Genomic DNA, 24511 nt, shown 5'->3' with positions numbered 1-24511 from the left:
TTGATACTACAGTTTCCGAGGACGGTCCAATGGCAACCACATTAGTGTTCTGTACTGATCTATATTATATCGCCAAGGACATCTCTGTTATCATGGTTTTAAAGTGTGAATGATTTTGCTAACGCAACATTTCTGTTGTGGGATAGACCACTCATACATCTATTCGATAGTGATCTAAATACATCAATTTGGAAGAGTACCAAGCGCCCCAAATACCAAAGCACTTGGAGTGGACTTGTTGACATTCATTATGAGTTTAAGATATTTCAACTGAATCTGTTTTACAATATCAATGTTACCTACACCCCACACTTCTACACCATATAACAAAATAGGATTGACCATAGAGTCAAAAAGTTGCAATTGTAAATCTATATCAAGACAAAGAGTTTTGGATTTTTAAGTCAAGTTATAAACACAGCATTGTGAGACATGATACTAGATATCCGTAAAGCAGACAACACGAAACGCACGGAAACCACGCATACCCATTAATAAATCCCCTTGAGCAACTGCACCAGAAGGTGCACAGGACTGGCGACGGCAAGAACGTCTACATTTGATATATCTTATTTCATTCAACTTTGAGATTATTCTACGAGAATAATAATTCTGTGAACTGTGCTCTCGTATTTGCATAGCGTTTATTAAACGCTGCATACATTTACACAACATGTGTTGTGTATCCGATTTCCTTTGAATATTTATGACCGAATAAAGCTCTGGTAACGATAAATGGTCCACAACGAAAGCATGTGAAGGTTGCGCTTCGAAAGTTTGTTTACATTTCTCCGGTAGATGCGCGTTTGCTTATTTAATATGCTGCTGATTTTTTTCAAGTTTTATTGATTGTTCAAAGAGCAAATATTGTGTGAAAATGATTTAATGGTAAATATTTATTTATAATGCTTTGTTTGCCTTATTTATTGAACGTTTAACAGTCATATTATGCACAATAAACACGTATTATGCTTTTTGATACTTCCACATACAATCATAGTATAAGTAACAAATTCCACGATGAAATTCATTTTTATTGTGCCTTGATGTTCGATATATGTAAGGATACTACTAAGTATAAACACGTTTTCTTTAATATTTATGCTAGTAAAACACAAGAAGGGGTAAAAGGGCTATAGAAACAATACAACTAACAATTTCATTTATATAAGACAGTTCAGAATAAATAAGTTCCTTAATTGCGAAAGTGAAGGCAACTAGTACTGGTAAACTGCGTAAAAGCCTGCCCAGGAAAGATACGGTGGATGAACTGTGCTCTGGTAATTCAATATGGCTTAATGCCGTGATTCGGAGTGAAAACTACCAATACCACCACGCTCCCGGCCTTAGAAGCCGTCCCGTTAGCTCAAAAGGTAAAGCATTGGACTGTGAATCGGGCGACACGGGTTCGATTCCCGGACGGTGCAGGCCACCTTCGTTGATATTAATCAGGAAATCCTTTCTACAGTCATTCGCATTCAATGTGAAGGCAACTAGTACTGGTAAACTGCTTGACTGCCTGCTTAGGAACGATACGGTGGCCTAGCTGCGCTCTGATAATTCAATGTGGCTTACTGACGTGATCCGGATTGAAAACTACCAACAACACCGCTCCCGGCCTTTTCAACTTCGCCAGCGTTCAAAAAGGTATGGAAAATAAACTTTTTGTAGAACACAATATTTTAAAGTCCTCTCCTTCCCACCACTTATATGTAATAACCGAATTTCTTTTGCTGCCATAAAATTTCGAACAAGTCGATACAATACAAATATTTCGTCATAACTGGAATTTTCCAACGTTTGGTCGCTGAAAAAGAACAGGTTATTAGAGAGCTTCTGTACATGGACACAAAGTAAAACATTGATTGGCTACCGTTACTGGATTATATTTTTTTTGTCGTTTTTTTTGTAATAAATGAAATAATCTCATAAAAATCATTTGAAATAGGTATCAAACTAAATGTATATGGGCTCTTCGGATAATTTATATACGATGATTACTTATAGGATATGTCAATCACAAATGGCTTATAATAATAATAATAATAATAATAATAAAATAATTAATAATAATAATAATAATGATGATAATGATGATTATAATAATAATGACGATAATAATAATAATAATAATGATAAACATAATAATAATAATTATAATAATAATAAAATTATGATAATGATGATGAAGATGATGATGATAATAATAATAATAATAATAATAATAATAATAATAATAATAATAATGATAATAATAAAATGATGATGATGATGATGATGATGATGATGATAATAGTAATAATAATAATAATAATATTATTATTATTATTATTTTTATTATAATCATTATTATCTTTTTTTTTTTTTTAATCATAATAATAATTTATATGTTTTCTATATAATCTTGGGAAAATAACTGATAAATAGTTCTTTTTATTAGTGAATTCCAACGACATACTTAAAATAGTACTGTGAATCTGTCTGTACAGGCTTTGAAGAAAATTCAATTTGATAAAATAACTACAGGGAAAATGAAAAGTTATTTTGCCGTTACTTTAGTAAGTAAAAATGCTGACTTCCTGACTACAAAATATTTAATACATAAATACGGCTTCTGACAGTCTAGTGACAGATTGATGAGCGTTTATTTTTCCTGCATCAATATGTTTAATATAGTTCGCATCCCATGTTAATAAATCGGTAAAATGTTCTTATCTGTAGCCTTTACAATAACTTAAAATTATTTTCCATCCGATGAACTTTTACAATATTGTCAGTATGAACTGCCGTGGAGTGAAGAACAACTTTTTCATTATCTAGCTCCTTCCAAACAACAGATACAGTAGGCGACAGGGTATTAATCTGAAATATATAGGAAATTTATATGTAAGAAACTGAGCGTATAACTGTTGGAAACAGAAATAAGGTTCATTTCTGTATCTAAACCGTTCAGAAAATACCGTTTCTACACCGCTGCATTGAAAATTTGAAAAATACATGTTTTCGAGTATTCATAAACACTTTTCACAAAAACAACTTCAAACAACGTAAAACATTGGATAAACATGTCTAAATACAACAAATTGTATCGAAAGCATGAGTCCTTTTAACAACTTATATCTAAAAACAATGCTCGATCCTCGATTCAATTTTCGATTTTCCAAATTAGTAATGTTTAATGCAAGATATCTCAAAACATAATGACAGTGGAATATTTCTATATTTTATCGATGCCATATACGTTCTTCATGCACATTTTGCTAATTATGACCAGATATTTTCAAGAAAAAATGTTAAAGATGAGTACCTTTCCTTCTTTGACAGTCCGCCATCTTGAGGGTATCTACACATTTCCTACCACAGTGTATACACCCAAATAGTTATAATATGTGTTAGTAGTTAAAACGATTGCTTAAAGGTTATGTAACGGTAAGAGGTCACAGTCTGTACATCTTAAACTTGCTAAATGCGTATACACTGTAATGAATTTATAAAAATATTTTCAACATTTGTTTTGTTCTGTGAGGACTTTGAAGCGATAAATATATTTAAGACATATTTTAATACATGGAAGAGGAAAAAAATTCTATGCCGACATCAATTCTATCAGTACCACTTTACAAAGCAATAACACTTATTGAAATGCACGATTCTTATAAGTATTTAACTTTATTCATTTATTTGAAACTTTATTTAATCAACCCATCATTGATTGTCAATATTCAATGTTCGGAAAATTAACAAGCATACATTTGATGATTCGTGAATGCATGTAGTGTGTCTGTCAAACCCTATTAGTGCGTTCATTACATAAAGTAAACGCCGGGCTAATTTCTTTCTTGTTATTGACAATCATTGGACATTAATTAAAACGTCACATTTTACGAGCATGCGCTGTCAACTTTCCGATATTTTGGACAGGCAGCGCAGTCAGGAAATATAATTACGAATAGAGAGCAAATAACAGATCATGATTTAATCATACAAATAACGAGACAAATTTAATTTGTTCATTTTACTTAATAATACATTTTTTGATTTATCAAGTGAGTGAATGCTGCATAAAAAGCAGTTATGAAATTATTTGCGGTACATGGAAACTAAAAGAAAGTACATGCATACTAGTGCTCGTGTATATGGTGGAAATTTCTGATATATTTTCTGAAACTTTCGAATATATTTTCGAATTAATTGAAAATGAAACTGTGGATTTTAGTTTGTAGTGTGGGAGTAGTTTGTTCTCAGGTTGCCCAGTTACGACAGCTGCAGTTGGCAAATAGTAAGTGCATACGTTTTTAATAGATCAGTTGTATTGCACATGTTCGTAATAAAGCAGTTGTTGGCAAATAGTAAGTGCACACGTTTTTAATAAATTAGTTGTATTGCACATTTTCGTAATAAATTAGTTGTTGGCAAATAGTAAGTGCACACGTTTCTAATAAATCATTGTTGGCAAATAGTAAGTTCACACGTTTTTAATAAATCAGTTGTAGTGCACATGTTTGTAATAAATCAGTTGTTGGCAAATAGTCAGTGCACACGTTTTTAATAAATCATTGCTGGCAAAAAGTAAAGTGCACACGTTTTTAATTAATCAGTTTCTAGCTATTTACTTTTTTCAGATTACACAATTCTATTAGATTAATTCAAATATTATTTAGTCCGTTTCTAGTATAATTTACCTACTACAAATGAGTTTTCTAACGTATGCAGCCATTTTGTTGTCATTTGCTATTTTGTCAATACATGTGTGACAGGTGAAAGGTTAATCAGGAAAACAAAGTAATAAGACAATTAACAATTTTATATTTGTAAATGAAAGTGGTCACCGTCATTACCTTTTCAAACATAATTTTTTCCATACATATACATGAACAGAAAATATCATTAACAGAATTAAATAAACCAAAGTTGTAAGAGGTGCTAGAAAAAATAAGAGAACAACGCATTTAACACCTTCAAATGCGCTGCTGATCATGTTGTTTACAAAAGGGCTGGAGCCCATAATGCCCAATTTTAAAAATTTCAACTAATTTTTATTTTCATTCCGAAACAAACTCAAAACTTTTAAAGGCCAACTCTTATTTCGTTGTTGATAACCCCAAAAATTGATAGAGGACAGTTAAAAAATGCTCGATGAGTACTTATCAGTAAGACTTAAAATATTGTTGTTGTTGTCGTTTCTGTAATTACAATATGGTCAAACAAAAGATAAAGACCACCTCTTTGCAAAGACCACATTTAGGTAAGCATTTCATGTATATTTCATGTGTATCATTTTATTATAATTTTGTCAGTTTTGAAAAAACATAGTACACCATTTCTTGTACATATCGGACGTAAACCTATCAACAAAGGGTACCATAATGCAGCTTCAACCAAGGTGCCTAATTCTCAACCCAGGGATCGTGAGTTCGAGTCCTACAAGGATAGATACAATGTTTCCTGGTATGACACCATGCAGGCATCAATTTTATAACACTGTTTTCTGAGTTCAGTCTCGAATCTATGGATTTCTATTCGACAATGGACATTCTGTACAGAACTGAGCTTGCGTTCTGGCCCAGTACTGATGAGTTCCAAAACTTGTGAGTTATTTCAAAAAATGATGGAACCTTATTTGATGAAAGTTGTTTACACCAAAGGAACCATCCCGGTACTTTTCTAATAACTTTTCAGTGTAACTATGATTTGTAAAACAGAACGAGCTAGTTTGAACTAAAATATATGTTTCAAAAAGTGAAATGAAATGAAAACATGCGTAATTTTGTGAAAAGTTCATTCAACTGTGTAATAACACTGTCATGTTTACATACATACAAAGTCCCCTTTCTTTTTTGTGAACTTGTACACTAGACATACTTGACTTTAATGCTGACCATTACACGTATTTTACGGCCCCTTTGACCATAAAATATCGCATTACCACATTTCCCCTATATAAAACATATAAAAACAATGGGTTGACATGTCTTTACGTTGCCTCATGTGTTTTTCTCCTTTGATAATAATTTTGATACAAAGTTGTAAGATTAAAGTAGTGTTAAAATAGGGGAACCTCGTGTGCCATAAATGTATTTCTGCGTTAAAGATATATGTTAAAACATTGCTAATGTTTATTGCCGGCAAATGTCTGTTTCCCTTGACATCATTCTTAAAGACACACCACGAACTAAACTGTTTTACGATCGTATTCATACAAAAATTGTAGTGACAAATTTGGAAAATACACACAATGATCATTAAATTTAAGATACATTAGTAAATTATAAAGAAATTAAGAATCAATGTAAATATGCTTTCTTACTATCAATACATGAAAATCTGTCGCCGATATTGGTCTTTAACCCTTATCCTGTTGGCGCCTTCAGAATCTAATCACGTGGCCAGTGCCAATGTCGTCTTATGTTCGCTATTCAGTTAGTACATATTTTGATATTTTCCCTTAAAAATAATGAATAATTTTGTACTGATTGAAAGATAGACAGGTTCATTTAAGATATTTAGCGGAGCAAAAGTTTAACTTAAATTCTCAAAAATAATTGTTTACCCTTTTTGTTTATTATTAAAATCAAATAAAACTGTTTTGCGTATCGTGATAAGCTTATTTTCTTTTTCAAGTGCGCGAGATTGAAAAATAACATGACATTTAGACGTAAAATAATGTCTCATGTCAAAGTTTGATGTATATTCACAGTTGTCTTTATTTTCATTAAACTTGATAGTATATTGTACTTTAGTCCGATAAATGACAGCATTTGTATCATGACAAGCAATAATATTAAATGATAAGAAGTATTTTTACCAGGTAATTAATTTCAATAAAAAAAATAAATAACTAAAAATGAAAAAATATGCAAAGTATAAAATCTATTCAAGTTTTGTTAATGAATTTCAGCACCGCTTACAGATGCGTCATTTCACACGTGTTTGTTTAATTCAAATTAAGTCACTTATTACATACCATTCAAGTGTTTACATTAATGTTTCCTTGCATCAAAGTAATTTTACATTAATTTTTCAGTGCATCAAAGTATTTTTACATTAATTTTTCAGTGCATCAAAATATTTTTACATTAATTTTTCATTGCATCAATGTATTTTTACATTTATTTACATTGCATCAAAGTATTTTTACACATTAATTTTTCAGTGCGTCAAAGTATTTTACGTTAATTTTTCATTGCATCAAAGTATTTTTACCTTAATTTTTCATTGCATCAAAGTATTTTTGCATTAATTTTTCATTGCATCAAAGTATTTTTACGTTCTTCATTGCACCAAAGTATTCTAACATAAATTTTTCATTGCATCATAGTATTTTTAAATCATTTTTTCATTACATCAAAGTATTTTTATGTTAATTTTTCATTATATCAAAGTAATTTTTACATTAATTTTTTATTGCATCGAAGTATTTTTACATTAATTGTTCATTGCATAAAAGTATTTTTATGTTAATTTTTCATTATATCAAAGTAATTTTACATTGAATTTTCATTGCATCGAAGTATATTTACATTAATTTTTCATTGCATCGAAGTATATTTACATTAATTTTTCATTTCATCAAAGTATTTTTATGCTAATTTTTCATTATATCAAAGTATTTTTACATAAATTTTTCACTGCATCAAAGTATTTTTACATTTTTTTCCCATTGCATCAAGGTATATTTACATTGATATTTCCTTCCATCAAAGTCTTTTACGCGGTGTGTACGTGTGTCGTCAGTACTGACGTAATTCTATAATTTAATTGTTATAAAATTGACTAGTGTTGATGAAAAGTTACTTTGAACTATTAACAGAGGCTTCGTAGTCCGAAATAGTGCCCAATTGATATAACATATTGAGATTCAGATAACATGTTAATGTAAGGAACAATACATAACATGTATTTTTGTTCTTTAATAAGAAAATCAGTAGGTTTAAATTATGGTTAGGTATTTATAAAACTTATACAACTTTTGAAAGTGAATTAAATTTAAAGTTTATCAATGATATATAAATGCAAATTTTTCAAACCAGTTTATACTAAAATTGAGGATAACCTGCAGTTTCATGTTTGAGAAACCTTGAACACCTAATGTTTGATTTATGAGGTAGTCCGTACACAAGAAATATGACGTATGACGTAACGATACATGTATTACAGAGGCAACGTCAACGTGCTTATTAGCGTTCATTCATATAGCTCTAGATGGAAAAAAAACACCAAAAATATTTCATTATTTTAATGGGATTAAGTTAAAAACCTGCTCATTTTAGTCATAAACACTGTATGGGGAAAAAACAGTAACTTTTTCATAAAGGGAAACTGCGTGTTTGGACAATCAGATATTCCGCCTGTTTCACATTCCGACAAAAATTTTGATTATAAAAATAAATACAATGAATGAATGAATGAATTAATTAATGAATGAATGAATGAATGAATGAATGAATTAATTAATTAATTAGTACTGGCATGCGAGCAGTTCCCGTGCAAAAATCGTAGTTACTTAAACATTATTTTTTATTACGCTCACTCACCAAAATTTTAATGTTACACATCACTATTCAGCTCGTTACACAAATCATGGAAATTCCATCATGTTCTAAACATAGAATAACCCTTAGTTATGAGGCCTCATATGGGGTACCGAAATTATCCATTATTTTGTATGAAGAGAAGTAGTTCCCGTACATAAAATTTAACCCATTATAATTATACAATTTTGTTATATCGGACCTATTTTTCAATTATAATTGTTGAACAGACCATTTTCTAAGAGATAAATAGATGTAATTCAGGAAATAGAGCGTAGACTAAACGCTGGTATCAATTACCCGGTACCGTTACCCCAACGCATTCTCATGCAATGGCATGCTTGTATGCATGATATTTTACGCATGAAAGCCATAAAATTATTTAATATAGTAATATTGATCAAAATTCTGATAATTAAACAAGTTTTCACCACATTGCCTACTTATCTGTAAACAGGTGGTATAAGTGGAAAACCCTTTAACGGGCCTCACGTGTAAGTATTTTAGCGCATGCGCGCAAGGACGGAATCCCCCAGAGAAAACAAGGTCACGTTTTGACAACGCACAGGTGAAAGTGATTTAAAATGAGACTTTTATACGTACTGCCGAACTGACACTTAGATTTTGTCTCTTTTATGCATCTGCTTGATTTGAAATGAATTTTTGAAGATTGCAAGTAAAAATCAAGCGTTTAAATGAAAAATACGGGTACTGCTTCTGTACGGGAACTGCTCGCATGCCAGTACATAAATAAATAGAAATAAATAAATAAATAAAAATATGAAGAGTGGTCTTTATTGCAAAGTGATCTTTATTCGTCTTAAACAAGATGTTACTGTTTTTATGTGTCATTTGAATTGGCAGCTGTATACTCTATGCCATGATATAAAGGATTTTTAAAATGTTATTAAGGAAACTAACTCCTGGACCAAGTTTACTTTTGGTTTTCAGACTCTCGCAGATCACAAAAGGCACGTAAGCAAAACTGAAATGGATGTTCATTAAACGTGCATACACCGTGCATATCCTGTAACGCAGCAATGTGAAAATAACGCACACATTGTACAAAAGTAATGTCAAATCTGTGCAAAGCCTTTACGAGAAACACTGTAGGAAAATGACTTAAGTATTTTAAAAAAAGAAATGAAAAAGCGCACGGCTGCTGTGACATTATACTTTCATCATCATTAAAAACATCCAGCAATTTATTTACTTACAGTAAACTTCACTTACAGCGAACACGGTTATAGCGAACTTCCGGTTACAAGGAACAATTTATTTTGGCCCGAATTTTGCTCTTCTATATCTAATATAAAAATATACGGTTATAGCGAACACGGTTATAAGGAATTATCGCTTATAAGGAACTCATTTTTTAGTCCCAATTCAGTAAAAAGTACAGAAAATTACACTTTTATAGCGAACTCTAAAACATCAGCTATCCGTTAAGTATATCCCGCATTTTGAACTTTCCATTTTTTTTAAACTCGCCCGAATGTACCGTTTATTGTTGTCTGTACTTAAATACAGCTATGAAAATGAATTTGTATAGCAGTACGTTTAGGATATTTTAAGTATGAGTTCTTGTCACCAAGATAAAACGGCTATTCCTTTTATTGTGTTATTTCTTTTCTTTAATAGGTTTGCTCGAGTAAAATAATTATGATCATTTATAATCTGTTTTCAACATAATCACGCATGCTTACTAATCCATTTGAAACTACAAAATACGTTTGATCGAAATAAAAAGAAATCTATATCTTTCATAATTAAAAGTTACCCTTAAAATATTAAATATTAAAAGATGGAAAATCTTGTTTATTATTAATCATGGAAAGAAAACGAAAGCACTGAGTTTAGAAACAAAATATGATATTTTATGAGAAATTGAAAAACAAAGTAAAACTTAAACTGAAATAGTAAAGGATTTTCAAATTCGAAAAAGTACACTCTCGGGTTTTGTGTCTAAAAAGAAATAAATGACTATTTTTTCTTAATCAAATGCTGTTAAAAATGGCGGACGATGGTAAACAGTAAGTTCGTTATATGTAAATCTGTTCGCTATAAAACTCCTGAAACAAGGAACTAATTCGCTATATGTTTATAAGGAACTCCGGATATAAGGAACATATTTTGAATGTCCCAATGAGTTCGTTATAAGCGGAGTTTACTGTATTAAGATCAACGTGAAAATGATGCTCCGACTATATTAATAAGGGCAAAAACGCAAAATATCAGACTTTATTGCTTTGAAATTTGGTATACTGTAGAAATGGCAAACTATTAGATATAGTGTCATGTCATGCTATTAATTATATTAATTTAAAACCGACGAAACAAAACAAAATCGCCTTTCAATACGTTAATAAGGCCGATATTCTTACGAATAATCTTGAAAAACAAGCACTTCTGTGAAATTTCTGCGTAACTATTGCACAATTCCTGCGCTATTTTCACAGATCTGCGTTACTGGATATGCATAGTGGCATAGCTTAAAACGTTTCTACTTTTAATATAACTATAGAAGACTCATCACATTCAAAACTCAGGTAACGTCATAGCTTTTAGGCAATGGCGTCATGTCCTGTATTAAGTCACAATTCCTTGTCATTGTTATCAAACAAAAGTGAATGCTATGTGTCCAAGCAATCAAAACCACTTCAGCTTTCATGTCAAGCTGGGCCGCTTCAACTTAATACGTAACGATCCGCTGGTGATTATTTCTCCAGAAATAAAACCGCTACTAGTAAATATGTTATTGACAAAATTAATGTATATTGACCTCGACGTCCTACTTATAATGTTATACCTCTTAGATCTCGTCTCGTGAGAGGAAATGTTATCATTGATGATATTGAAATTATTTGCAGACGAGTGCACTAACTTGACCTTGATATTGTCTTGAGAAATGCCAATTAATGCTGAATTACGTGCGTGCACAAGGCAGCAATAAACATTTTAGGGAAACGTCCTAGTATAAACAATTGACTTTTGTAATAGCTTGTGAATACATATTCAATTTCATACCTCGTTATTAGGATGATAAAATGTATTGTTATAATCGTTTCCATTGCAATCTGATTTATGATTTATGAAAATGTTCAATAACTGAATTCTCGTCGATTAACTTGGCCTTGTTCTCCCGCAGTGAAAGCCTATAAGAAAACAAATTTTACAAAACAATCAAAATGTCTCTTAAATGAAATCATAATGCTGCACGGTTGCTTTTCGTCAAATTAAAAGTAATTCATGAAATTTGCAAAAGCCGCGTGGATTATATCAACGTCAGAAAAAAAATATCCAATGAAAAGTGATGATACAAACGTGGAATATTTTTTTTAATCCAGTGTACCAATAAAAAGCGGTTGCAAACGTTTAGTATTATAATCCCTTAAAGCGTTTGTAATGCATAATCAATTGTTTGTTTTTTTGACCAAAAGGTTTTCGTCGTTTTCAGAAAATGGATTGAGTGACTTTATTGAACGATTCTATTATTTAGGAAACTGTAATGGCCTTCGGATAGTCCCAAGTGGATAGAACTGTTATCTAAGTCCTTGAGAACTCTTAGAGTAGGACGTTTACATTTTGATGAACTTGTTATTGGATAAGAAGAGCCAATTAGCATTGATCTCAATATCTGAGTACCATCAATACAAGACTATACATCTGCAGTTTCCATTAATCTGTTATTGTTGATAAGAAATCATTGCAGAGCGTAGAATATTACGTAGATGACGGATAAGTGCTATATGCATGGTCTCGAAAATGGATAAATCGAAAACGATAACAAAAACATGATACAATTTAGGAAGTTGCAGATTTGGAGGATGATATGGCATTCACCGGTCAGCAAAATCATCAGTTTATTGTCTAATTTCGGAAGAATATCATTTTACTTTATCTTGAAATTCGATAATAACAAATAACATTATTTTGATATTTGATAATAACAAAATAATCAGGTTATACCCGGTCACTGGCAGGAATTGCTTGTTTACCTATTGGGACGATCTTCCTTAGGTTATGAAAACGTAGTAAACAACGTTTCTGAAATATTACGTTATTTTTTAGAACTGGGACAAATTCAAATTTCTCAGACAGACCATAGTTTTAGCTGTAGTAAAATTCATTCAAGATATTATATCCTGATAAAATACCTTGATGATTGTTTCTTAATAATAACTTTTCTCAATATCTTTATCTTGACTAGGTTCTATGATACAATGTACATATAATATATAATAATAAGATTTTTTTGTATATCTAAATATAAAACATTTTGTCCGGAGCAAAACTTCTACATGCATAGAGAGATTTCGATATAACTGGGCACAAATGTGAGGCGGAGTGTCGTGTACAAAATTTAGGTCCCCACGGCCAAGGCCAAGGTCACACATAGGGGTCAAAGTTCAGATAAAAATATGAAAATGTGTATTCGGACCATTTAGTCATCATTTATTGAGGGGTTGAAACACAAATGGTCATAATCATGAAATATACTCTAAACTACTTTAAAATGAAAATCGTATTTTTGTGCTATTCTTTCAACGCTTTTCAATTTTTGATCATTTTTCACAGTGAGGATAAATATTCAGGAAAAACGGAGTAAGGGAGTGATCTGAAATTTTACGCACAAGTTATCAGTCTTGACCTATACATCAAACAGAACATTTATCTCAAAATATTTTTTCCTGTCCCGTCATGTCAAAAAACCTCAGTGGACTTCTTTTAAGTACACAAACTTGCAATGAATTATTAAGAATACCTTTTCTCTATTTTCAGTGCTTCAAAGAAGGAATAATCTTCTGCAGCAAACAATGCTCCAAAACTTACGTAATCCGGCCGCAGCCCTTGGACCGAGCCCAAGCGTCGGTCAGAGTTCCCGCCTTGTAGAGCAGTTAAACAGAATGACTCAGAACATGATGAACAATTTAAATGGCGGAGCGAGCGCTGGTTCCCCATCTGTGAACACGAATAATCTTATTCCGGTAGACGTATTGCTCAGGCAACAGAGAAACTTGCAAGCACAAATGTTGCAAAATCTTCAAAATACACCTAGCGTTAATGTGAATATACCAAATACTTTAACTACTGGTATTACACAAACTCAGAACCTTAATAATCAAGGTAATCAACAAACACTTAATCCTAATGACGTCAACGTTGTTGTTGTACCACAAAATAACGCTCGTGTTTCAACAGCGCCTGCTGGTACGGGTACTTCCGTGGTAACTCAGACGTCAGACATAAATCCATTTTCTGCCAGCACTGGTAATACAACATTTGACGATATTTTCACAAACTTCGGCGGGTTTAGTGTACCAAGCACATCCGCTGACTTTTGGACCGGAAGGACAGACACACTGCGTTCAACCGGAAGTGATAGACAATCAACTGGCTTTCCATCGAGTATGTTTCCGTCTACTGGCAGTATAACAAACCTTGACACTCGTCAGAGAACAGGTTCGCAGACGACTTTCGACCCTGCGACTGGTATAACATTTGGAAGCGGGTTTACTTCTGACCAGCAGACGACATCTGATACCGGCCCTCAAAGCACCGGAACCCAATTTAACACACGTGGAGGAACAACATTTGATAGTGGAACCTCAAGTGGCATTGGGTCAACTTCCGGTACAAATCAACCAGGAACCGGATCTACTTTGGGTAGCGGAGCTACACTTTTTGGTATAAACTTACCGGGCGGATTTACATCCAATTTTGGCACGACAGGTGACACTGGCACTTCTGGTGCAGCAACGACATTGACTACAGGTGGGGTGACTGGCACTGCGCAACCAGCTATCGTTCCAGACGCAGTAAGTACATTTGTATAGAAGATTCATCTTTTAACAATATAGATATTTTTCTCCGAAGTATACGGTAGATCGCTATATCGCTATATCCAAGCCAGTGCCTGTCTTTTCATACCACAGTCTTTAGAGGTATAAATGCAAACTCACTTTTACCAGTTTTACAAATTATCTTATGTATATCTTAATATTATAAATGTTGGAAATTCAAACCCAAAATACAATGTATGTTTGATAGAAGACAATATATTTATTTTACCTAATATGAATTTGAGCTCCATTGTTTTGTGATGGTTCTTTAATTAACTAATTAATTAATTAATTAATTGAAATATTGTATATTCATCAGTTGTCGTGTACGGCGGAGTACCAGAAGATTCCCGGACACACCCTGTGTATGACCGACTCCCCTCAACTAACCAGAGCTGGTGTTGACATCGACGATAAGCTGAGGATCACACAGATACACAATAACATGCGAGCCAATGTCCAACCCCCAGCCACCGACCTAGTCTCATTGGTATAGTTACGTTTAATTTAAATTATGAATTGACCATTGACATGCGTGATTCTGTTCACGATTGTCGTAAAAGTATGATTAATGCCAAGCTACAAAAGTATTAGAATTCGTTGCATCACCACAATGTGATTTTCTAAGGACTATTGCTGATATTTAGATTAAACGTAATAATGCTATTGGTGTAATAAAATTAATAGCATAGCATGTACTTTACTTTCGACATCCATTGTCTATTAATCATGTTCGGACTATTCTAAAACAAACGACGGAAATCACCAAAAAAGTTAAAATCATATATAATTTCTATAAATAAAAGCATATCATATAGCAAATTTAGGTCATGTCATTTAATCAGTTTGAAAAATCGAAAATTCGGTTTATGTTTTTACATAATCCTCGGCCGCATCGAATTTCATCTTTTTTATTTCTTTTTAGTTCGACTGATTTTTTTTATCTCGGTGGTTATTTCTTTTAAGAAAATTATTTTTCGTAAAGAAAACAATAGAAATAAAGTAAACTCTCTTTAATAAGCATTTCCTGAAATAATGCCCCATCCCTTATTATGAAGTCAGTTACAAAAATAAAAGAAAAATGAAACATTGCTTTCTCAAAGATTTTTGATTATCTGGCATTGAAATGGGCAAATACAATAATCAAATCAAGGGCAGATAACACAAAAACGGGACAGCCACCCCTATCCTCCTGTTATTTTGGCTTAAAATGATACTGTTATAAAACCATGCAGAGATTAAATAACTAACTTCTATGAAAGTTTTTATTCTGGCTACATGTGTATATTAAAACTGTAATGGTCGTCTAAAAAATCTAATTTATTATTTCATATTCACCTTATTTATTACTTTGTTTACACTCATAAAAAGTTTTAAGAGTAATGACATTTCATTATATTCATTTTAAACCGTGAATACATACCACTTGTCATTTACTAGCATTTTTATCAATTAATTGAATAATGTACACTGTTTATCATGACTCATAGTGAATCATTCATATTTTAAATAATGATTAAAGTCTAGTAAGAGATGTGTACAGATCAATCATACGGACGGCCATAGTTGGGCAATTAACAGATTTATTACACAGGTTTGTCATGTAATAAGTGGTTATAAACCTGATTTAAGGTGACTTTATCGATATTAATAACCGTGTCCATTCATACTAGTGACCAGTCATGCTAGTGACCACTAGTTTTGGTGAACAGTCACATTCAGGAGTGTCTATGTTCATACTGACAATAATAATTACGTCACTTGATGTGAGTCAAGATTAATGAAAAAAGAATCCGTTCTATTCCGAAAAAAAAGTTAAAGAAAACTGTTAAGGAACTCCACTGAGGTATAAAAGCCTAAAACATGAAATTTTAATTTTCTTTCTTAGAACAGATGGGCACTTATAACAGAAAGATATCTTAAAAATAATTAAGCAATATACACAGGAATTAATTGAAAATTGTATTTTTTTGCTACTCTTTACCGATTTGAATGAAAAGCGTTTGTCAACGCCTTTTAATTTTGGGTCATTTTTCACAAGTAGAATAATACCTTTGCACACAAGTTATTGTTAAATGCCTACATTAAATGGAACATTAGTCTCGATTATTGCCAATCCTGTCTAGTAAAAAACCCCAGTGGAGTCCATATGCTAGAAAGCGAAAATTGTAATTTATTAATTTTCTTCAATGAAGCAAGTTTTTTTCAATGCGCGCATCAACATTTTTACCCAAACATATCCCGCCAGGTTCAGCGATAATCGAAAATTTGTCTGATACTGTTTAACAAAAAATCCCGATTTATTTTAAGCCAAATTAAGAACAGGACTTTTTGAAATGTCGTTATAATCGGAAACCGCTTTTCTCATATATACCAATAAATTCTATAATAATTACTTCAATTCTTGTCGTTTGTATATCGGATCTTGGGGCGATTTTTTATATATAATATTTTAAAAGATTGAGGGACCCTGTTGCATTTAGAAAGAGAAATGCCTTTACAATATTACAAATGATTATAAACTTTTGCAATTTACATTTTCTGAAGGACATTTGCTCCTTTTTACTTAAATAATAAAAATGTATAATAAATATGTTATAATAATTTCAGCAATGGGATGACCGTATTGCAGCTGTAGCACAGAAATGGGCGAAACAATGTAGACTTGCACATGACACTGAGAGGAAAATACCCGGTATAATCGCTTAATATATTTATATTGGAAATAGTCACTTCCTCCAGCTGTTATTTAATAGAAAGTCGAATCCTAAAATGATGGGAACACATCTAGTTAAGCGGACTTCAGATAATAAAGAATATAAGAAGGCTTGTTGATTGACAGTCGCAACCGCACTTCAGCTTTTCAGAAATGTATTCAGAAAACTACAATAAAAACTCCGAGTAACAGCATAGTAACAGACACGCATGCGGCCTTGCTTATTTCTGGAGTCCGCTAAACTAGATTATATCCCTTTTTATGTTATTTTTGTTGGTGGTGATGGTTTGTTTCAAACTTTAAACCACATAATTCCTATAATGGACTTACCCTGTTGTTAATCTGAAAGAGTATAATGGTATTAAAATATATACATACACCTAGGAAGACATAACAGCATCAGATCTGACCTTCACGGATGTACAGGCTGGCCTGACATTGTACTTGTGACACAGGGCGAGTTATCATCAGCCCGAGCATTAACAATGTTTGTATCATAGTTTGGGGACCTTTCTGTTGAAAAAGTGTCAGAGTTAAATCGTATACATATACATGCACAGTGCGGTAACTGGAGTGCAGGTATCAGTTACCCGCACTCCAGATAATGCCCGTGGGGTGGTTCATTTTGCCGGGGTTTACATATTTTGACGGCAGAGAAAGGGAAAGGGGCAGAACTATCATATTCAAATGCTCGTTTATTGGTTATTTTTTTCCGGGGTTTAATATTATGACAACAGGGAACGTGCTGTCATGTTTGACTATGATACAAAATAGAAAGAACACCAAAACACCCGGCAATCTGATTTATACTCGGGGGCTACGCCCCCTCGTACAAATCAGATAGCCTCGTGTTTCGGTGCTCTTTCTATTACTAATCATCGTTTATTTTATCAAGTTTAATTTCTTGGATGGTTTCTGTAGGTTTGTTGTTGTTATCTCTTTCATAGCGACTATACTATGTAAATCGGCCACCCACAATCGTACCTTTCATTCTTAATGTTATTATAATAATTTGATTTTTATGATGTCTTAATTTAGAAATGGGAATGTCATTCGGCCAGAATGTGGCTGTGGGGTTTGAAACCTGGCAGGAGGCTATACAAATGTGGTACGATGAAATAAGCCTCTACAGATATGGGCTGGACCCAGATTCATACCTAGGTAAAGATGGCTGGCGACAGATAGCACATTTTACACAGGTAAATTATTAAAACATAACTTTCTATCCGTGTATCATTAGCAAAACAATAAAACAAAAAACTCTTGCAAAATGTTATTTTAAGGGTCACTTCCCTTGTTTTAACTTAAAGGTAAATTCATTACGAAGAAAGTGTTACATGATGATGATGATGATAATGATGATGATGATGATGTTGTTGGTGATGATGATGATGAAAATACTAATTAATAATAGGTCTATCTATAATGATAATAATAATGATGATGATGATGATGATAATGATGATAAATATGATGAAAAGGATAATAATGATAATAATAATAATAAAGATGATGAAAATGATGATGATGATGATTATTATGATGAAAAGGGTAATGATAATGATGATGATGATGATGATTATAATGAAAAGGATAATAATAATAATAATAATAATAGTTATAATAAAGATGATGACGATGATGATGATGATGATGATGATGATGATGATGATTATGATGAAAAGGATAATATTAATGATGATGATGATGATTAGGATAATAATAATAATAATAATAATAATAATAAAGATGATCATGATGATGAAAAGGATAATGATGATGATTATAGTATAAAAAGCCTCGATGACGCCCCAGGCCTTGGTATTTCCCCATCAGTCTCGTCGCTATATTATAACTTTTACATAATGATCGTATACATTTGTACATGTTCATTACAGATTGTACAAAATGGTACGTATCTTATTGGGTGTGGCTATGCAGAATGCCCAGATACACAGTACGTGCGGTACTTTGTATGTAACTATGCAGCTGGGTAAGTGCAATGTTTTTTTTTTCTCAATAGTTTTTTATATAATTAGAATTTATTTAAATTTGCGAAGAAATACTTATATTCTTGAATGACTGATTCATAAATCTGTTCTTGATTGACAATCGTTGCTTATCTAGATCTAGAAGTGTTTTAAATTTTAGAAGATATCTAGACTAAGAAGTGATTAATATATAGGCTGATCTTTAAAAGAAAAGACTATATGCATTGTACATCCGGTACCATCAGCAGATTATTTATACAATTGAAATATTTAAATTTTAAGTAGTGATACAAATGTGAAAACCGAACATCATTTGTTTGATTGTGTAAGAGCGTCACTAAGAAGCTATAAGCTTATAATCTGTTCCTGGAACCAACCAGTACTGAGCAATGAGTGTACTAGCTTATGACCGAGTTTTAACCAATGCGAACAGGAATTATCAGAGTACTAGTCAAACGCGTTAACCACTCGACATGCCATTAAAACACATAACATTCGCATTTACATTGTTTCGATGAGTTCTATAATGGATTTTACGTTTAGATTGAATATTTTTGGTAATACATTTTCTTTATACTTAAATACCGAAACATTGCATTTTACAGACAAACCGACCTTGCCTACCCTTACACCGCCGGCATGAGATGTGAAAGCTGTCCGACCAGTTGTATCAACGGATTGTGTGGTATGTAAATAGAAAAATATTGCTCTTGTAACTAACAGTGACAATAAAACCTGTCAACTAAAACTGATTCTAGCTTCGTTTATGCCTTTGAAAAATAAAAACATGCTAGAAGCCCTTATCATGCGAAATACCATACAGATATTCTATGCTCATCCTTGAATGTTATATTTTAATCCCAGACCGTAATCAATTTTGATGTTGCAATGTTTTTTTATATCGTAATTCTTTTTTTTGGGTTACAGATTGGGGTGGTCTGGTGGGGGTTTTAATGGGGGTTTACCCTTGAAAAGGGAGCACGTCCCAAAGGGTGAATCCCCGGGAAACCTTTTACCCCAGGCGAAAATCCCACATAAGTTAATAAAAATTAATCATTCGTATAATACCAATTTGATGCTCAGACATGCATATCAAGTTCGAAACACCAGAAGAATTAATCATATCTGTTCAAGTTAAATATACTCTTTTCATGTGCATTTTAATAGGTGAAGTTACAAATGTCCAGTTGTCGAGAATTCTCGCTCATTTTTGTCTTCCAAGTTGAGTTGAATTAGTAATATGTTTTGAACGATTGTCTATTAAAATGGTGACTGACCAATAATTGATAATAAAACATGTTTATGATATAACTAAATCTCAAAAAGACTGTCCCGCTCTTCAGCGTCAACTAATACATTATGAACGATGTTTAAAGAAATTTCCCTGGTCACATGGATTATTAAGGGTTTTTTAATTGTAAAATACAAATATAAAACTGAACACATTATATGGTAAAATGTCAACTTATTGTTATTTTAAAGATTTCATTACTGTATTTTATACTGTTTATTTTATATACTGCATGGCTACATATACACTGCACATATACGTACATTCATTATCGAGTAATGTCATACATTTACACATGAAAGAAGCACTTTGTGAAATACTTTTGTTTCATGCTGGCATTTTAATACGCGGGCGAGACCAAATAATGCCAGTTATATAATGCACGCGATTGTTTTCTTTCAGTTGACTGTCCGGTCAGTGACAATTGGATTTGTGGGCGTGACTGGCCGCCTAGTTACTGTGACAGATTCTATAATGTACCAGAGGAGTGCCCGTATATGTGTGGAATATGCGGTGGTAAGTGATCTTTATGAGTTTCACATTTTTTCCGCCTATATGACTGAAATACTGTTGGAAAAAGGCGTAAAATGAAACAAACAAACAAACACATTTGTTCAAAGCTAATTGAGCCGTGTCACGACAAAACCAACATAACGGGTTTGCGCCCAGGATGGATCCAGACCAGCCTGTGCCTCCGCGCAGTCTGATCAGGATCCATGCTGTTCGCTATCAGTTTCTTTAGTTGTAATATGGTTTGTAAGCGAACAGTATGGATCCATGCTGGTCGCAAACCCATTATGTTGGTTCTGTCGTGACACGGCTCAATTCATTTCTGATAAAAAGCATTTAGAACTACACGTAGATATAACTTTACAATAGGGTTTTTTTTCTTACACAGAGTGATGACAGGTGTAAATTAAAAAAAAGGATGCAGCATTGTTAATCAATTATCTAAAAGGCCTATTTTGCCATAGAAATAAACATCTCAAAACATGTTTTGGTATCTTGTTACATTTTACAAAAAATAATCATTTGCTATATACATGATCTATTTTTTTTCATCTTTAGTTCTGTTGGCAATTGGTTTAATTATAGTGAATTTTTTATTTTGTATGAAAGTCAAAATACTATTTTGTTTACATTTTACTACCTTTCAACACATAACTGCATGTTCATCGCTACCTTTTTTAGTTGTAAAACATCTAACATGCTCTTAAGTCATTATTTAAACATCGTAATTCATTATTGAACACATGTTTGACATTCCTTAAGACTTTTACACATATGGATTTCTGAGGTACAATGTGCCTTTATAAAAGCTCGAAAATACATGAGATAATTGTTTTGCTATATAATATAATTATGTAATAACATTTTGCAATTAATAGTTAATCAATTATCGATGAAGAAAAGCGACCAAATATGAAAATAATTTTTGTAATATCAATTTCTCATGCTTACAAGCTTAAACTATTATTTGAATACTCACCCTTGTAACAATATGGGTGCTAAACAATTGTATCCTAATATTTTTAATAGTATCATTTTATCAATATTATAATTGAGTATTTAAATACCATATTTATGACAATTATTTGCATTAAGATACTATAAACCAAATTCTACTTCTTTTGGGAAATTTGGCTACCGTAAAGCAAATTTTTCTACCATTGCGGCATTTAGATACAAGAACAGTAACTGTTTTTTTTTGTTATTTACAGACGGGTCAACAAACACACATGTGGTAACAACACCAAATATAACAACATTTACATCATCATTCGGATGCCGTTACACAGGTGTCAGGGACGATCAAGGTAACATTAGATTATTTTTGAAAACATTTTTGTGAACTAAAAATGTGTATTTACAAACGTACATGTTTGTGCATTTGTAGACGCCTGTCCGGACAAAGGCACACAATTCGCTGTCAAGAGTACTTAATATTTAAATAATTAAAATATTTTGATGTCCAAAACTAGATCTAAGATATGTCTGTTTTTTGGGTCAGAACCTCGCTTAGACAAGAGATATATTGTCAATAAACAAACTAGCACACTATCCCATCTCCTAGACTACTTATATGGCTAGAAAAAAGATGGATATGACCTTTTGACACTGTAAGAACAAAATAAATGCCATATAATTATTTTATGTAACTATACTTCTAAGCAAACTTCAGTCAGCAATCGTTTTATATATCTAAAGCATTGGCTTGTCTAAAAAGAAGCATTTAGAAGAAACGCATAACATCAAGAATTGTTTTAATTACTAACAGTATACAGCGGAAGTGCAGGCTGGCCTGGCTATACACTGTTGTTAAAGTGTACACTTCTTCCGTTTAAGATTTACATGTAATACCGAAAAAGGTAATTCTTTGTTAAAGTGGCGCTCGTGAAAAATGCCATATCAAGAAGAAGGAAAAATACCCCCCCCCCCCCCCAAAAAAAAAATGGTTTAATATTTCACATGTTTCTTTTCATATTTCAGCGGCTTGTAGGAATTATGGTGAGAACGGGAACGATATGAGAATGTGTTCGAGCCAGGGAGGGACAGTGGGTTGCGGGGACTGTGACCGGTATTTCAACATCAAGAGAGACTACTGTCCTGTCATGTGTGGCCTATGTGACCGTAAGTTCAAAGCTCATGTTAAAATATTTGGCCGGAATAGGTTGTGACCACATTTGTTCTATAAAATGTCATAGAACACACGTTATTTAAGCTCTCCCGTGGCAGGCAACTTTATCCGTTAAACAGCCAGTTCTCCGGTGTACATATAAACACAAAAAATTACAGAGAATGTTTCTCAAAATATGTTAACGTATTGTTACTATGGGTGATGTCTCGTAAACAAGTTTCTTAGAGTTGTGTCCCTTTATCTTCTCCGTAATCCCAAAACGAAAATAATTATGAGTTATTATTTTTTACCTGACTCGTTTTCTTTATTACTCTTTTATATTCTTGAACATTTCAGCCCCATGTTCGGGTAAACGATGTAGTAATGGAGGAACACTTGATACAAACACGTGCTCGTGCAGCTGTAGGAAACCTTTCACAGGCGACACGTGCGAATTCGGTAACATATTCTACTGTAACATATTCTATTCGTATATGGTTCTGAAAGACCAAAAACTTCTTGTTAAAATCAGTTTAATGATTTAAATGGTCCGTCAAAATTTTTCCTAGATGTACATGTAATTAACTTTTGGGACAGCATATGAATAAAGGTAAATAGACGCATGTTGAAAAGTGTCAAAATTCCTTTGTATATGTTGCTGCAACAAAACCGCTCAAACCTGAATCAATATGCATTGAAAGGGATTTTTAGGCTGGAAAGGCTATGAAAGATGTTGCAAAATAATTTATGTGTTTAAAGAATAAAGTTAAAGATTTATTTAAGCAATCATACTTTACAAATGCCATTTATTTCTGTGAAGTTCGCGCTGTTTCTTTTGTCATAACATTTGTTTAATTTCGTTATTGGTCTAGATTTATATTTTTACAGCACAATGCCCGATAAATGGTGACCCTGGATTTTGTCGGTTCTGGCCTGCCCGTTATTGTCAGATGTACTATAATGTACCAGAAGAATGCCCGTATATGTGTGGAATATGCAAGACAGACAATGCCCCAGTCAGCGTAATGGGCAGGCCTAGACGGGGTGAACAGCCAATGGACAGCCAGTCTACAAATAACCGGTCAAGACCGAAGCGTCTAGGAGATGCTGCGGAAACACGCCGGAAACGCTGAGCAAGGACATTTAGATACGATGAAATATATCACCAATACAATTTGTGGTATTTTATATCCAGCGTCGTGGAGCAATAATATCATTTATTTACTTACACCCATAGGTGTCAATCTTGCCCAAATGTTTATCAAGATAATGCGTCACAAACTGGGGGTTTAGGGATTTTGAGATGCTAGCCGTTTATCATCCAATGTTATATAAATCGAGACTATCTTCAATCAAATGTAACAAAATTGAAATGTATACTATTAGTATTAAATTATTAATGAAATGTAGACTACATTTTTTTTCTTTCCAACTTATCCATCTTCCCTTATTATCGGACATTTTTTTTTCCTTTTATGCATACATGCCTTTTTAGTGCATTTACATCTGCTGAAGTCCAAGG

The 24511-nt window shown here is 32.6% G+C and overlaps 1 protein-coding gene across 1 annotated transcript; it reads left to right on the top strand.

The window, feature by feature from the left end:
• Positions 1-3920: 3920 nt before the first annotated feature.
• On the top strand, positions 3921-24377 carry LOC132721785 (uncharacterized). The gene is made up of 13 exons (XM_060706160.1): positions 3921-4279; positions 13314-14350; positions 14694-14864; positions 16985-17069; positions 18129-18289; positions 18989-19083; positions 19687-19766; positions 20009-20022; positions 20744-20888; positions 22094-22189; positions 22863-23003; positions 23347-23448; positions 23878-24377. The coding sequence occupies exons 1-13, from the start codon at positions 4198-4200 to the stop codon at positions 24120-24122; spliced, it is 2454 nt and encodes an 817-aa protein (XP_060562143.1). The 5' UTR covers positions 3921-4197; the 3' UTR covers positions 24123-24377.
• Positions 24378-24511: the final 134 nt, after the last annotated feature.

Source organism: Ruditapes philippinarum, unplaced genomic scaffold, assembly GCF_026571515.1.
Source record: "Ruditapes philippinarum isolate M1 unplaced genomic scaffold, ASM2657151v2 ctg6137_1_1_1_1, whole genome shotgun sequence".
In the NCBI taxonomy this organism is placed as follows: domain Eukaryota; kingdom Metazoa; phylum Mollusca; class Bivalvia; order Venerida; family Veneridae; genus Ruditapes; species Ruditapes philippinarum.
Note: the sequence above shows the minus strand (reverse complement) of the source record. Positions and strands in the feature narration are given on the sequence as shown.